At 47.5% G+C, this 16474-nt stretch overlaps 2 protein-coding genes across 3 annotated transcripts; both read right to left on the reverse strand.

The window, feature by feature from the left end:
* Positions 1–462: 462 nt before the first annotated feature.
* LOC109513738 (zinc finger protein 16) lies at positions 463–8590 on the reverse strand. 2 transcript variants are annotated; one of them, XM_019866363.1, is made up of 4 exons: positions 8296–8590; positions 6779–6901; positions 4367–4996; positions 463–3578 (listed from the first exon to the last, which is right to left on the reverse strand). In XM_019866363.1, the coding sequence occupies exons 3-4, from the start codon at positions 4805–4807 to the stop codon at positions 2553–2555; spliced, it is 1467 nt and encodes a 488-aa protein (XP_019721922.1). In that variant the 5' UTR covers positions 4808–4996; positions 6779–6901; positions 8296–8590; the 3' UTR covers positions 463–2552. The 2 variants fall into 2 exon arrangements, with proteins under 2 accessions (XP_019721922.1, XP_019721921.1); XM_019866362.1 differs by lacking the exon at positions 6779–6901.
* Positions 8591–9371: 781 nt separating this feature from the next.
* Positions 9372–15922, reverse strand: LOC109513741 (uncharacterized). The gene is made up of 4 exons (XM_019866369.1): positions 15167–15922; positions 13534–14061; positions 13117–13349; positions 9372–12808 (listed from the first exon to the last, which is right to left on the reverse strand). Exons 1-4 carry the CDS (start codon positions 15516–15518, stop codon positions 12611–12613), a joined length of 1311 nt encoding a protein of 436 aa, XP_019721928.1. The 5' UTR covers positions 15519–15922; the 3' UTR covers positions 9372–12610.
* Positions 15923–16474: the final 552 nt, after the last annotated feature.

Below are 16474 nucleotides of genomic sequence, written 5' to 3' on the forward strand. Positions count from 1 at the left end.
CAGAAATTCATCATTCAGAGTCGGGTGGTGCAGATATGCAGTACTTGCATAAATTGGCCTACTCCTGACTTAGTTTATCTTCACATACTTTCTCCTCCTGCTTTGTGAACGTGCCCAATAAAAACATGCCGATATTATTTGTGCCGCCTTAGCTTAAGTAAACAGTTTATCTCCTGTTTTGATCAATCACATCTGATGAGCAATTCGTGTGTCAAGCGTTCACATACCTTTCCTTGCAACAGTGCGTGCAGTTGAAGAAACGGCGCCCCCGGGTGGCCAAATACGCCCTTGCAAGGACCGCAGACCAAAGGCACGTCAAGGGAGGGGCGGGGCCAGAGCCACACGTGGGTGGAGCTGCTGAAAAGTGACAGCTGAACAAGTCAATTCGCTTCATTGGGTGGAGTTGAAGTAATAGATTACTCCAAGTAAGGAGTAAGTAAAGGTAACGGATGAGAGGACTGGTGCAAAGACAAAAAACTTTTTATAGTCGATTGGCAGTACAAGAAATGGTTTCGTTTCAATAAAAGGCAAGTGATCATAAAAAACTGGTACAAAACGTGTGTGGGTCATATGAAGATTAAAAACATCGAAGATGAACATGAAGAGATGATTAACCTGTAATCATTTGTCGGGCTAAATAGAAACGAAAAAAAATTCAAAAGATCATTCGCTGTCTCTTGACACAAAGGAGAGAGCTCCAAATCAGCCAGCAAGGGTCACACGTACACAAAATGTGAAAGGGGGAGGGGGGAGATGACATCACAACGACGTCATCAGTGTAAACAAGTTGAGTCTTTCGATCGGAAAAAGAAATTTCCGACAAACATTCTTTCCAGTCAAACTCTCCTCTGCATGTACAGGTTGTGTTTTGCGTATTATATATCTATATCTATATATGTATATAGATATAGATAGATAATGTGTATAAATATGGAAAAGTACAAAGACGAATGTGTAACAAAGTGTGACCGCAAGCTAATGTTTGCTAGCACCGAGCTAGTCACACAATTGGTCAGTTGCTTGGCGACGTCTGTGGAAAGCCATCTGAGCGTTGATTCCGTAGGACAGTTGGATATCCGTGGACTACTCGTGCTCTTCGTCCTCACTAGTATCAGGATTTAGTGCACGAGGAGAACTACTGGCTTTCTTGGAACACTTTTACCAACAACTCGCACCACTTTTGGTCCATTAGTACAAATGAATCCTCTAAATTCAATTATTTAGAGGTGGAACAATTGAGAGATTAATCCACGAGTCGATGATCAAATTAATCAGCCCCTATTTTGAATCAATTAATCATTTCGGTATCTTGTTAAAAGTGTTCAAATCTTCAGAATGTCAAGCTTTCAATGCCAAAATTGTCTGATTTCAGTAGTCAACCACAAGAGCAGACTGACTTGATGTTGGTGTTGAACCAAAATAAGACAAACAGCTACTTTTATTTTGAAAAAAAAAAAATGCTCGACCTTTTTGCAAATGTTCTCCTGGTTGTAACGAACCAAACCGGGAACTGAGCATCAGCAAGTTACTGGAGGTTTGTTTTTTTCCTTTTTGCACTGTCACTTTCTAATAAGTTTCTTTTTCAACAAAGGAATGGAAATTAAAACTTAAAAAAAAAATCCAATTTAAAGATGAATCCGGAAATATAGTCAACACGAGCAGGTGCAAATTTGCGCCAGCCAATGTGAAAGATGCATTTGGAGGTGACACGAATGGGGTCACCACACAAAAATTTCCTTCATTGCCAATTCGCTTGAGTTGAATTTTTTTCAATTTGAGCTACAAAAGCGCAGAACGCTTCGGAATAGTGACAACCAGTCAGTCAGTCTGGGGAATAGACTGCGCCACGCACAACGTCCTGGAGTTGTTGAGCAAAAGATTTGTCGCCGTGTTTCGGCACATTCAACTTTTTCCTAACACCTGCTCGTGTTGCAGTTTTTGTTTTCAGTACAAATCTAAAAATATAACAGACGGACGCAATGTCATCTGCAATTACTTTGTGCTTAAAAACTTAAAAAATATAACCTATTGAATATCGTACTCAATATCTTAATATGTTTTAGTAATATGAATACAAAGATTTGGAAGTTGCTGTGTCGGTTATCATTCCACTATTTTTATTGCCATTTTGGGTTGTCGCCTCGGTACCGTTTCGCGACCGGTACCAAACGTACTTTATGCAAAGTCAGAATTTCGATATGACAATTGTAGCGGAACCCCCCCCACCCCCCCCAAAAAAAGAGCAGGCCGTAGAGGGCGCTGGCTGAGGAAGTTGGCATAGCCGATATCAAATATCGGTACCTACCGGAGGAAGCCCCTCCTCTTCTCTGCTAACGCGTTGTACGAATGAAGCAAATTTACCCTCGCCACACAAAAGTTGAAGGGGAAAATGTTCAAATGGCTTTCCTCAGACACGCTCTCCACACACGTGGACAAAAAAAAAAAAAAAGAGCCGTAGAAGTAACGATCAGAAAGGCGCCAAAAGGTAACAAAGAGGTGGCTATTGCATTAAAGTAAAAAAAAAAAAAGCATTCTGTCCATGACACATTTATCTAGCATCTGTCTGTGTCCGCAGCAGCGCGCTCCCGCTTGTGGATCTGCTGGTGCGCCTTGAGGTGGCCCGACTGGCTGAACGCCTTGCCGCAGCGCGCGCAGGCGTGCGGCCGCTCGCCCGTGTGAACGTGCTGGTGCGCCTTGAGGTGTCCGAGGCGGCCGAAGCTCTTGCCGCACTGCGCGCAGCCAAACGGCCGCTCGCCGGAGTGGATCTTCTCGTGGGTCTTGAGCACGGCGGCGTTGCTGAAAGTCTTGCCGCAGTGCGAGCAGGCGAAGGGTTTGGCCTGCCCGGTGGCGGCGCCGGTGTCGTGCACGAGGAGGTGGTTGCGGTACGCCGTCTCCTTGCTGAAGCTCTTGCCGCAGTGCTGGCAGCAGAAGGGCCGCTCGCCCGTGTGGCTCAGCCGATGCGCCTTGAGCTCCTTGGCCTGGCTGAAGGTCTTGGCACAGGTGTGGCAGGCAAAGGGGCGCTCGCCCGTGTGCAGCCGCTGATGCGCGCGCAGGTCGTCGGCCTTGGTGAAGCCTTTGGGGCAGTGGGCGCACACGTAGGGCTTCTGGCCCGTGTGGATGAGCTGGTGGCGTTTGAGATTTCCGGCTTGGCCGAAGCTCTTGCCGCACTGCGCGCACGAGTACGGCCGCTCACCCGTGTGGATGCGCTGGTGCGTCTTCAGGTTGCCCAGCGTGCTGAAGTTTTTGCCGCACTGCGTGCACGAGAAGGGCTTCTCGCCCTGCATGTTGCGCGGCTTCCTCACCGTCGGGCTTTTGGTCGCCGCCGCCTTGCCTTCGTCGGCTGGCGTCGCCTGGTAGGGGAACTGGGCTTCGGGTTTGGCCATCCCATCAAGCAGCAGAAGCGAGTCAGGTCGCAGCTTGTTGAGCTCACTGCGCAGCTCGGCCATGTGGATGGACTCCAGAGCGTTGTGAGGCGGCTGCAGAGCATCCGCCGGGTCCAAGTCGCCCGGCTCTGCGGCGTAGTAACACTGCAGGTCCACATGGTGGTCCGATTTGATGTAGTCCAGGGTGTCGCTCACCTGCCACAGACAGGTCCGCGTTCATCAAACAAGTCGGGAAACGGAACGGCGCCCTTCGCAATCGACACGTCGGTCCCGCAAAAGCCAACTTGCTAGCTCTCGTTAATGTGCTCTCTGATGACAGCACAGAAAACACACAATATTAACGACAGCGTCAACATGTTCAGACGTTACAGGGGTGGGGTTACGTATGGCTCACTTCATTCTTTAACCCGGCCCACCCAGCATTTACAGAGCACATAAACGAAAGCAAATGAAATGGAAAAAAAGAGCGCTGCAGATGATAGCTGTAAGACGAACAATTGTAAGGATGAGCGCTACTTGGCTTTTATTCTGGCTCGTGCACACTGCTGCATCTCATCAAAGCGAAATAAATTTGTGGACGCCTATGAATGGATGACACAGGCCAACCGAACTGGAACAGTCAAACTGAGTGTGTGCGTGCGTCAACTTCCACAGCGGCGAACTACATATGTACTTGATAAACAAATAAAAATTCGACCAAACGCCATCTTTTAACTCCAAAAAAAAAAAAAAACAACAGAGAGCCACTTGTCGCCATTCAGCGAGACTGTAAGAGTCACAGAAAGGCACTTGAGTGGATGTTAGAGCGCATTGTTGGATCAAACGCCTGCTGCGATTTTGGTGATTGAGCCCCTTGCTGGAGTTGCGCAAAAACGTTGAATGGTTAGATGTGCGCTGAAAAACACTGAGCGCATTTTGGATTCATCCTGAAACTTCACCGCTGACTTTCATGAGAGCAGAATGCGAGACATGCAGCCGGATACCTGGGAGATGTAGTCAAACACACAGCTGTTCTCGTAGTGCGACTTGTAGTCCATATCCTCGGCATGGCGGAACGGGTCAAGGTGATGATCCAGGTCGGCGCGGTGATGCTCAGCCTTGATGTAGTCCAGGCCACTGATTTCCATCTTGATCTGCTCGTGGCCCAGCTCGGCGGTGGACAGCGGCTGGATCTCCGACAGGTCCACGGTGCGGATGGGCTCCAGGTGCTCCAGGTCCTCCAGGTCCTCGGGCTCGCTCTTGACGCACGGCAGCATGACCAGCGGCTCGGCCACCTCCGCCGCCAGTGAGCTGAGGGTAGGGGTGGGGCCGTCCGAGCTGAGGAGGGCCAGCGAGGCCGGGCCGCCGGGTTCCAGGGGGGGCGGAGGGGAGCCGCCCTCCGAAGCAAGGCTCAGGCTCAGACACTCGGCCTCCAAGTCCGTCATGGTGAAGGGTGGAGCTCCGTCTACGAACCCCCGCCCCCGAGACCTCCGCTCTGGACGCCCTTGGCGAAGGGGAGGAGCTGAGACGACGGCCGATATGAGGAGCCCGGTCAATGGCGAATGGGAGGAACCGAGGCCGACGGCCTTTGTCTGCGAACCCGACGTCAGCACAAGCGCCGTATTGGCAGCGGCCTGCGCACACAACAGACACACTTAGCAATCACCACAATTCGATCACTTGCAATTCAATTCGCTTTCAATTTTCAAGGTTGCGATTTGATCTGATATTCTTTTAAAATGCATCGATGACACTTCAGTAAGAAGAAGAGATATACACAAATAACTACGAGGACCTGTTGCCTGATTTAGTGAACTTGTGGGATGTCACCTCACATTTTTTGATCATCGACGATTGTTCAACTGACGTGCAAAAATTCTGTGCAGTGCGGCAAAATGGCTTAAGCGATTGATGATACAGTCTAAAATTTATTATCAAGGTATAAATTCAGTGTCTTCATGGCAACGGTCTACATCACAATATTGGAAGCGTACAAGTTACATAATGGACGTAGAGTGGTACCTCGGGTTCCAAATGCAAGTATTTCTGTGACCCCGTTTGTAATTCAAAACGTTCATAAATCGAGAAATTGCCATCAGTTCCAGCCCCCAAATTTTACATGATATCACACACACACACACACACACACACACACACACACACACACACACACACACATATATTTTTTCCCCCTCCCAAATTTTAATCGTGTGTTTGAAAATAAATACCGTACAACATAAAAACATACTTTACTATGAAGACATAACACATTAAACAAACTAGTGCTTATTGTATTTCAAAAAAGAGACTTGATCAAAAATTGGGGTTTTTTGCAACACAAAAAAAGCAAATAAAAAAAAGGAAACTTTTTTTTTTTGCCACATTACTTATGTCAAGGCAGCTGCTGTAAGAAGTGAGACTGTGTTTGTGTGTGTGAACTTCCACTTGTACACAAAAAAAAAAAAGATTCTTGTCATGGGGAGAAGACCTTGAGTTCTGATGTCGTTTTGTGTCTTTTTTTTTCTTTCTTCTCAATTTAAGAGATGCTCCCTTGAGTTCTGATGTCGTTTTGCATCTTTTTTTTCTTTCTTCTCAATTTAAGAGATGCTCCCATAGCATAAATACTTTACATATCCAATGATCCAAACGATTTTTTTTTCGGCGGCCGCTGTCAAAATTGTAATTGGAAGAAGCGTGTGTGTGAAAGCACAACTTCTGTCTGCACACACGACATCTCTCTATTTGCTGCTGCGGAGGAGACCGAGTTTTGTGTGTGCTTTTGGGGCGTTTCCAGCCAACCACCGTAACCTTTAAATCATTCCGAGGCCTAATTAAGGGTATTAAAAAAAAAAAAAAAAAAAAAGCACCGCACTGATCCGTCTGCTCATCCAGAGACAGTTTGCACTGCGAAACAAATACGCTTGTGAGGCAGATTTGCGATGAGAATGTTGTGCATAACTGAAAACAGGTTTTTCATAACTCGGGGTTCCACTGTATTTCGGAGCAGGTTTAGCAAGGCTGAATTGATTAAAAAAAAAAAAATTGGTAAAATGTTAATTTAAGAACATCTATTCTGCAGATCCCAAACCTGAACACTTTTTTTAAACCTTATAGGCCTCTCCTCTCGACTGATGTAGGCAGTTAATGCACAAGTTGATTTGTGGTTAGCTTTGTACTCGTCTAATTTGTTGTTCACAGTTGGATACGCTCCGTTGTGTGGCAGTTTCGCCAGACTTTAGTGAGAGCTGTTAAATACTCCTCCTCTCCCTTTCGTGATAATAGGCTACACAAATGTAGCCTATTTGCTGCCACAGGAGACAATGATTAGTGACTTCGAGGAGAGTCTCCGCGCTGTGGTTTGTTGCGCAAGCTAACCAGCCGCACCTAGTTAGCTTGAGTGATGCAAGGTAGCGTACCGCCAAGCATTCCCACTACAGTTCCTGAGCAGCGGGACGGACCGGCAGGATGGCTGACTATTCAACATGGAGGCGCCACTCTTGTAACCAACTCGGAGCCGGCAGTTCTGTTGTCAGACATCCCTGAAACAATTTTTTACACCGGAGCAGATGCAATGACATCGTTATCAACGGGCATGAATGTGATTGGGCAGTAGAGTCCATATTTATATGTACAGCCGATTTTATAATGTCTATCAAATACACAGGCCATCCCAACAAGAATGTATGGATTTTGTACTGGCCCAGACAGGGCAGCATCCATCAAGTACATGGTGGCCCCACAGCATGCTGTACTGTTGCCCTGAGCCATGGTAAACCCTGATATGGCTCATGTCATATTTGTTAATTTATACTTTTGCGAGCACGGCACAGGAAGACGTTGACAGGTAATTTGACAAACACAGTTAATGTTCTACTTTGATTAGCATCTTGTCTAGCGTTGCTAGAACTGCAAATGGATTTGCATGAAGACTTGCACGGCATATGTTGCACATTGACTAACATGCTAACTAGTATAGGTCGTGACGTGTCAAATTTGCATGTGGACAATCATAGCTGATGCTGTATGTTTATTAGCATTTTGTCATACTTGGCTAATGTTGGGCATTGGCAGGTCAACTGGCATGGCTAACGGTACATAAATGGGACTTAGACTTCAGGTGAAACTGAGAGCGCCCTCCTGTTGCTTGTTGAATATTTGGCTGCTTTATGATTGATTTGGTTGCGTTGTCGAACAAGCCTCACGATGCACGCTTTTCTTGGAAGGTAACGCTCATGACGTGTTCCTAAGCTAAGCGCAAGCCCAACACTTCCATCCCGTTCGGTCACTGCGGGGGTTGAATGAAAAACTTTTGCCAAGTATGTTCTGAATCAAAAGAGAAGCGTCAATTGCCCAGTTGGGCTTCGTCGCGTCGCGGCCACGCGAATCCGCCGAGCGAGTGCAGGAATGCGGCCTAAGAGAAGCAACAGAACATGGCGGCTCCGCTCCGACTGACTCGGACCGTGTCACACCCCGAGGGACACTTTTTTACGACACGCTTGGAGACTTTTCGCTCTAGACGAATAAAACGGAAGCAGTGGAAATGCAGAAAGTCGGTTTAGTTGAGTACAAAGAGAGGGGAAAGTGCCAAGGCTAGCAACACAGCTAGCCAGTGGCCATCTTGTTTGACGCCGGATGCTAAGCTAAGCTAAAATAAGGTTAGCATGGTGGAGACCGTGAGCAAGAGCGGGAAGGAGAGCACCGAAGGAAGGAGGGGGGTGGGGGGGTCCTCCGCCCGCGCCCCCGCTTCTCCTAGTCGCATCGCATTAAACACGCGGAGTGAGCGCAGCGGGGGGCGCCTGACAGCTGTGGCCGAAGCGTGTCAGATCACGGCGGCAACCAAATGGATGCAAAAAGGCCGCGGCCGGTCTGCCGGTGGCCCTGCTACGCGAGCCTAGCGGCCAGCGGCCTGTTCGTTTCGGGGGCTGCTGCTTACCTGCGGGCGTTCCGCGTCATGGCTGCTTCGGCTCAGCTGCCCGCGACTTGTGGCCAACTGCGGCGGACCCGCCACGTCCACCTCGGCCTCTCCTCCCCTCCAACAGTGGTGAAGCCCTCCTCCTTCTCCTTCTTCTCTCCTCCTCCTCCTCCACCTCCTTCTCTCCTCCTTTCCGCCTGGCCACCGTCCATCGAGGCTGGTAACCAAGGTAACCGCCACTTTCAAACCCGGATCGATACGAGCTAATACAGTTTGAGGAAAAAAACTGATATATTTAGTCAGTTTTTGTATTGTATGTTTTATATTGCTTCTTTTTTTACATGGTTTAATTTACATTTTATTTTTGATTTAAAATTTGCATTTTATATATTTTGTTTACCTTTTATCTTTATTATAAAATTAGTGTTATCATATATTTTATTATTTTGGGAGTATTTTTCAATTATATCTTTATTTTTTAAATTCTAGATTACATTTAACTTCATAATCACAAACGTGAATAGATTGTGATGTCACGGTGGAATGTTTAAATGTATTACATTTATATTAATTAAAGTTTAAATTTAATGGTTCTCACATTTTTTCACACAAAATACGGCCTGCAAAAAATACTTGGCTCTCCAAGTATACAACTAGCCTTCGGTAGTGTGCTTGGTGACTCTGGTTTTAGTTTATTTATTTTTTACCTGTTTGGTCGCCACGGGCTACTGACTGCCCTTTACGTCATATCCCTCACAAAAGATTAAAAAGTGAAGCTTGTAAACTCATTGTACAGGTGTAGAGTGACAATAAAACACATTATGTTGTGTTCAAAGACTAGTTTGTGTCCAATCTGTGAATTGTTTCATTAATTTTTTTTTTTTTATTAAATGGAAAAAGTAGTGATGCACCATTGTATGTATGTAATGCTGTATTTTGGCTGGATGAAACACTGAAGTCCTTACTGTGAGAACGTACCACATAAACAAAAAGTACTTACAAACCACTCTCCTGTCCCTTGATTGATCCACCTGATGTCACTGAACCGTCGCTCACATCCACCACAATTAGCCATTAGCTTCCTCATCTTAGCTTCATTAGCATGCTGCCATGCATCTCATTTGTCCACGTTTATTGACGTTCTTGATCAACGCTAAAACATTAAAAAGTTCACATCAATGACCAACATTCAAATACAAAAAGGTGTATCAAAAGTATTGCATCCAAAAAACAGACAATTTCAGCAACGTTACAAAACGTACACTCTATTGATCCCATTTGTGTGCGTGCTCATTTAGACAAAGAGCATCGCTTCTTCTTCCCTTTAGCGCCCACAAGACTGCTTTGAGTCAGCAAAAACAAACACTTTTTTTTTTGTGCGTCTAACATGGAGTGAGAAAATGCTCGGATTTCAAGTTGGGAAAAGAATGAAAGAGTTGCAATAAACAGTCCATTGCTTTAAAATAAGGGGAAAAAAACAATTGTAAACATCCATTAAGATCCGGTCCCAATGTTTGTTCAGACGATGCCCACCGTCAAAACGTACAATTTGACAACATCAAATGATTATCAATGAGGGGCCCATCAACCGACCGCATGAATCCGAGCAGAACAGTGAGAAATTAGGACATGGAGACAACACATGACATCCAGTTGCACAGTTGACATTAAAAAAAAAAACAAAAAAAAAAGAGAGTCTCTCTCAATCTTGTCACCATGATGTCCCAGGCTAGCCAGTTTAGCTAAACTGCTCATAGACAATCCATGAACAACATTTTTTGGCAAAGTATACCCGCATCCATCCGTCCCCACGGGCAGGCCTCAAATATCCAAAGTCGAAAGAAACAATGGTGTCATGTTGTTTGAATGATGGGAATCTAATCTGCAACAGCCTCTCACTCTGCACAATACATTTGAGGCGTGTGTTGACAATGCCCCCTGCTGATATCACTCCGCTGACCCTTTAAACTGCACCCGCTATAGCTCGTCATATTTTCTGTCGGGCTGAATGAGTTGTCGTTACAGTAGCTAAATATAGACATGAACATTCAAGATATTAATATCTCAAAATCAAAGATTTTCCCCTGCTCGGAACTCTTTGTACAGTACATCCCATTTTTATGCTTGTCTTTCAATAAAAAATGAAGGTCAGCCAATGACAAACCCCTATTCATGTTTGACGTGGGATGTCAGATGAAATCAGCCAATGACAAACATCTAATGGCGGGAGCAACGAGTGCAGAGACACGCGTGGGGATCATCCGCCATTATTTGGAGGTATTCGAGTTAAAAAAAAAAAAAAAGACAGCGAGAGTGAACCAGATCAAAGTGTTGTGCTTGTCGTGCTCACTTAGCAAATCTGCTGCAGGGTTAGATGTTTTAAACGACATTGTACGTAACCACACTATGTGAGAAATGGTGTCTACTCAGCATCTGTTGCAGCCTGTTCATCTTGGAAAGGGGAGTCTTCCATTTCGGGGTTTCTTCCTTTTTGTTTTGTTTTTGGTTTTTTGAATCAGTCAAAAAATGGCTTTTGGCATTTTCCCTTGCCCAGTCGGGGGTTTAGATCAGGGGATGTCACCAATCTTTATCAACCACGGGCCTGTGAAGCCCTGATGAAGTCAAGTTTATTTTTACATCCCTGAAATGGCCTGCGAGTAAACTTGATGTCTCCCGTCAGGCATGGGGACGATAGTTTGCGAAAATAGAAAACGGCTCTCGTTTTAAGCCAAAAGGAATCATTTCTTTTTGAATGATCCGTTCTTAGTTCAAATAACGCCTGCTTTATCTGATACATTACAGTACGCTGATACACACACGCAACGCATGCTTACAGTAGCTTTGCTAAGCCAGCAACAGTCTAGTTCCAACAGCACCTCCTATTCAGATGATTTCGTGCAGTTTTTTTGGGGGGGGCGCGCAATGAAAAAAAAAATGGAGCTCATTAGGTACGAAATGAAGGACACCTTGCCTCCAACCTAGTTTAATTTGTTCAGTACTGAGACTAATATGAAGACTAAGGCTGACGATAATCATCAGGCTACCCTCTCATACATTGATTAAGTGTCCCTTGAAAGACGCACACAACTCGGCTAACGCCTCGGAAGCTCGTGAAAGAGTTGTTGTCAATCAAAAATATGATGAATTTATTCCTTTCTTCCGGCACTGCGCCTATTGTTTGCAAACACGATGAAAAGGTCTTTTGAGGTTCTGCACGAGCGACGACAAATCAAAACAAAAGCAAAGAAATTCACATTGAGGACCGGCCGTCACAAGTTTGTTCTCGTCAGTGCGTGTCACGCCCGAGCAACGTCTGCCGTCGCCTTCAAACATGTCCCCCACGCCAAACAAACGAGTGGCGACCGGTCGGCTGAGGTAACAACAGGTGTGTGTGGAAAGCAGTCAAAAATGAGGTATGTGGCGGCGGGAGGTGCAACTGGATCGCCACGACAGGGGACATCAAAGGAAACCTTCACAAGTCCAACACGAGGAAAAAAAAAAAAAAAAACATGACAGCAAATGTTGAGAGACCAGCAAACGCCCGCAATGTCCCAAACGCGTCCGTCAGTGAGCCGAGCTCCTCGGTGACCTTTCGGAAAGCATTCGCAAAGATTGTCTTCACTCAAAAGTCCTCCTGCGCCTCCACGTTGTTCAAACTTGGCGAGGTCGGATGACGTGAACGTCACTTTCTGTGCGTGTGTGACAATTGGGCAGCCACTTGCTGCCTTTTTAAGGACAGGAAGTGTTCTTGAAACTTTGTTGCCGTCGACTTTGGACTTGTGCGGTGATGCCCCGCTAGGCTGCCTGTTTTGAAGCAATCTGGTTCAAATGTTTTTTTTTTTTTCTCTTTACAGTTTCCAAATGACTCAGGCGTGAGCAAATGCAGTCGTTGCGTTGGGAATCATTCATCATTTCCGACCCGCAAATGCCTTGAGATACAAGTTCAATTCCCTCCTTTCCCGTTTTTGTCACTCAAAATACTCATATCTCAAATCGTATTTCCCCAATGTGTCTTTGAATAAGATTCGGTGTGTTTGAACGAGTTAATGTGCTTCAAGTGGTGTGTGAGGACTAAAGTGATTAAAAAGTACAAAAAGTGAGGTCTCCCTCTATACTGCGAATATTGTGGAATGGATCCCCCGCACTAAATGCGGGTTGTGATTCTAACTTGTGATCGATTTGACAATTGGAGTAAACATGGTCATCTTCGTGATGAAGATGAAGTCTCCTTTTTTTTTTTTTTGGCACGTTTCACATTTATCACAAAGACCTGCGTGTGTGGACATGGGTACCGTTGCTGATGGCTTGCCCGGTAGCAGTGGGGGGCGGGGGGGGCTCACGACCGGTGTTTGGCTTGCAGGTGACTGCGGAGGCGGCCGGCCGAGGGGAACCTCTTGCCGCAGAGTGAACAACGAGATGATGTGACACCGACGTTGGCATCGGCGTGAATCTGCCGATGAGCTTTGAGCAGCAACACGCGGCTGAACCTGCGGCCGCAATCCTCGCACTCGGACCAAACCTTACGTCGCTTCTTCTGCACACACACACACACACACACACACACACACACACACACACACACACACACACACACACACACACACCAAGTACCAAATATGTTTACGTCATCTGTGGACTGTTCAGTTATTTATTTTAAATGCATTTATTTATTCTTCCATTTCCAACTGCCCATTTAAAAAAATTTTGACCTAAGCCTGGAAATCACCGATGGGGAGTCAGGCATTCTTTCATATTACGACGAAAATGGAAAGAATGCATGACAGTCGCTCAAATGGCACCATGCATTTATCTTGCATCTGACTGTCGTCATGGCAACAGTACCTTCCTCCCTTTCTCCTCCTCTTCTTCCTCTTCTTCCCCCTGGTCGTGCTTGTCCTCTTCCTCCTCCTCCTCCTGCTCCTCCTCCTCCTGTTGCTGCTTGGTGCCCTGGCCAGTGGGCATAACCCTGGCATCCTGCGGTTTCTTGTGTGTGGTGCCCGCGTTGTCGTCTGGGAGCTGCGATGCGGTCAGTAGACGCTGCAACATGGAGGCTGACGAGTGAATGCCCCAACTTCCTGTTTGGAGGAAGCAAGCCATTGTCAGCCCAATGAATGAAATTTGAATCGTGAGCACGATTTTGGCTCCCACGATTAAATGAACCTGATCATTGATAAGCTTTCTATCAAGTACTTTCTCAAGCAGTTGTCAGCCATTCAATTTCAAGTTGCATTTTTGTCAGCATCAGCTGTCTACACTCACCTGAAGGGGTCAGTGGCGGAGGAGCGGGTGCGGGCGCGGCATCCCGGTCGGGGCAGAGGACGTCCATGTCCTCCAGAGGCGTCCATCGGGGGTCCTGCAGACGGGGCGACTCAAGGGTCAGCGCCATAGCGGGAAGTAGTGGCGGGTCAGGGCCCTCACTTGAGCCGCGCCCACTCGCCCCACCTCCTCCCACCGAGCCTTTCGGCTTCCAGATATCTCCGCACCACTCGTGCCCGAACACCACCGCGTTCGCCTTGTCCTCTGTTCCGCCAGTGCCACCCGTCTCCTCGGCCGGCTCCGGGCAGGTGTCTTTGGGGGCAGCCTCGGAGCCGCCGGGTGAGCCCGGGTTGTCTCGGGCCTCCCGGCGCGCGGCGCCCCGTTTGCAGTCCAGCCGGGCCTGCAGTGTCTGCCTCTCGCACTCCTTCTGCGTGATCTCCAGCAGGAGGTCGTCAAACGATGCTTCCACCATCTTCTTCAGCTGGCACAGGGCCGAATGCAGGACGCGCTCCATCACGGACTTCAGCTGCTCTACAACCCCCCAAAAAAACAACAACCCTGGTTGAAGGATTTCTCATGAAATCACATCAGTCCAAAGTAGTTTTCCCCCAGCATTAATATGACTGGCACCTTGACAAGTGGCCGCCATTTCGTGGAATTTTAAAAAAAATAAAAACCACACACACAGAATGAGCCTCTCTGAAATCCTCTGTAACAAATAGATACCGGTAAAATCAATTGGCTGCTGAAGTACATGAGCTCGTCTTTTTCCACCAATAAGTTTCCATGAGGACTTTTTTTAACGTTAACGCAGAACACTGTACAAGACTTCCACATGGGATACACTGGTGGTCCCTCTATTTAAGAGGAGCCTGCCCTTTGCTCGAGCCTTGCGCATCAACGCGCCTTTATGAGGAATGAGATGCTGCTTAACTTCCAGGTGGCTTTCCATGTTTTCAGATTCGAGGAACTTTGACATGAAGAGGCTTGAGATGGGCCTATTGTGCATGTTACTTGAACTATTTGATTATGGCAGAAATTCAGGTGGCCAATCAAAATACATCTTATGATCACATGATTTCAAAATGGTGGCCCCCAGCGGCAACTACATGTTTGAGTATACTGTAAATCAAAACATTTATTGAGTGACTACGCAAAACACTACGGAAATGATTCTCCTTACGTTCTAGGCTTTATCTAAGCGCCAAATCAACTGAGCTGTCAACACTGGCTGATTTTGTCAAGTAATTTGCAGCCATGTTGCTGGTGTAAAGCCACAAAATCACAAAATGGTTTTGACAGTTTAAGTGGAATGAAGGGCGAGTGAGAGACGACCAAAACAAGAACACTTTTGACCCTTGACCTATGTTTTTTTAACACAGCAGTGACGCGGGGGCACGGCCCGCCCCCTGCCACGTTCCCGCCACACCCCCCACCCGCCGAGCACGTGATCCCTCGCCATCATTTGACATACTCGTTAAAATGATTGGTTTTCTTCCCTCATCGCATATAGTACGTCTGTCAATCATCCCTGAGCCCGGTGACGTATAACGTTGGATTACATAACGCGCTGGCTGGCTTGCGTGTTGTGCTACGTTGTGTTGTGTTGTTGTGTAACGGCCGACCGCCCACCTACCCACGACTCGGCCCCTCTGCTCCAGGCGGCGACTGTCGGTGGGTCCGCGGGGCTTGGCCGGCTGCTCGGGTTTCTTCCTGACCCCGTCCGAGCCGTCGTCCCCGGCGGCCGCCGCCTGGCTCTCCCGGTATTCCTCGGCGCCCCCCTTGTTATGTCCGTGGTGGCTTTCCCACGCCTGCAAGCGGAGCCGCAGCCGGCGGTTCTCCTGCTCCTGGGCGGCGGCCTCGAGGAGCAGCGCGTTGAGGCTGGAGCCCACCGTCGAGCTGATCTCGTGGACGGCCAACTGGACCACCTGCTCTAGGACGGATTCGAGCTGGCCCTGGAAGAACGGAATGTACACGGCTCCGTTCATGCTAGCGGCTCATGTCGAGGGCCGCCTCCTCCACCGCCGCCGCCTGGCCAAAGTGAGGGTGGGTCGCGTGCGGAGGGGCCAGCTCGCTCGCGTGCTCGCTTGGTCTCTGAGGCCGACTGGATGCTCTCCTCGGTCGGCGTCCTCTGGCACAACTCTCCCGCCTCCCTCGCGTTCCCTCCGGATCTACCGTAATGATCCGAAGAGGTGCGCGGCGGCCTTTGCCGCCCACACGTGCGGACGCCATTTTGTCGTGGGGTGGCGGTTTGGTCCTTCGAAGGCGAGGCGCGTCCTCATGACAGGTGGCAGCCGATTGGCGCGGACGCATAAACTAGTTGATTTCATGTGCATATGAAAGTCTGGCGAACGCTAAGCTGAGCTCCAGTTCAGGCGCTATACACAGATATCCCTCCGCCACCCCAAGAAAAACACACAAAAAATATCTGCTCTTTTTGTGCATGCTTTACGGTACTTTGTGAACAGCGGCGTCATGACGTCACACGCTAGCTTTTTTTTTTCAACGGAAAGCTTTATTGAGCTTGTGTTGCTTTTACCTTGTGTAATTTTCAATTTATGTCAAGGGTTTGCCACTAAATCAACCCAATAATATAAATTATTTTAAATTTAAATTGATAAGTACACCAGGTTCCTAAAACACAGTATTAAACAAAACAGAAGTATTGGTCAGAACACTTCTATTTTGCATCAGACTTAGATGTGCGAGGTCCCTGAGAAGCACCACTGTTTCTGGGTGTTGTTGATAAATAGCTTTTGCTTTGCATAGTTGAGTTTTAAGTTGCACTTACGGATGTAGGTCCAAACTTTATTTACTGACACTGGTTTTCTTCAGTGTTCCAGAGCCCATGTGGTGATGCCCTTTACACGTTGATGTCGGTCTTTGATGCAGTGCCGCCTGAGGGATCGAAGGTCACGGGCATTCAATTTTGGTTTTTGCCCTT

This window comes from Hippocampus comes, unplaced genomic scaffold (genome assembly GCF_001891065.2).
Source record: "Hippocampus comes isolate QL1 unplaced genomic scaffold, H_comes_QL1_v1.1 scaffold99, whole genome shotgun sequence".
Classification (NCBI taxonomy): Eukaryota; Metazoa; Chordata; class Actinopteri; order Syngnathiformes; family Syngnathidae; genus Hippocampus; species Hippocampus comes.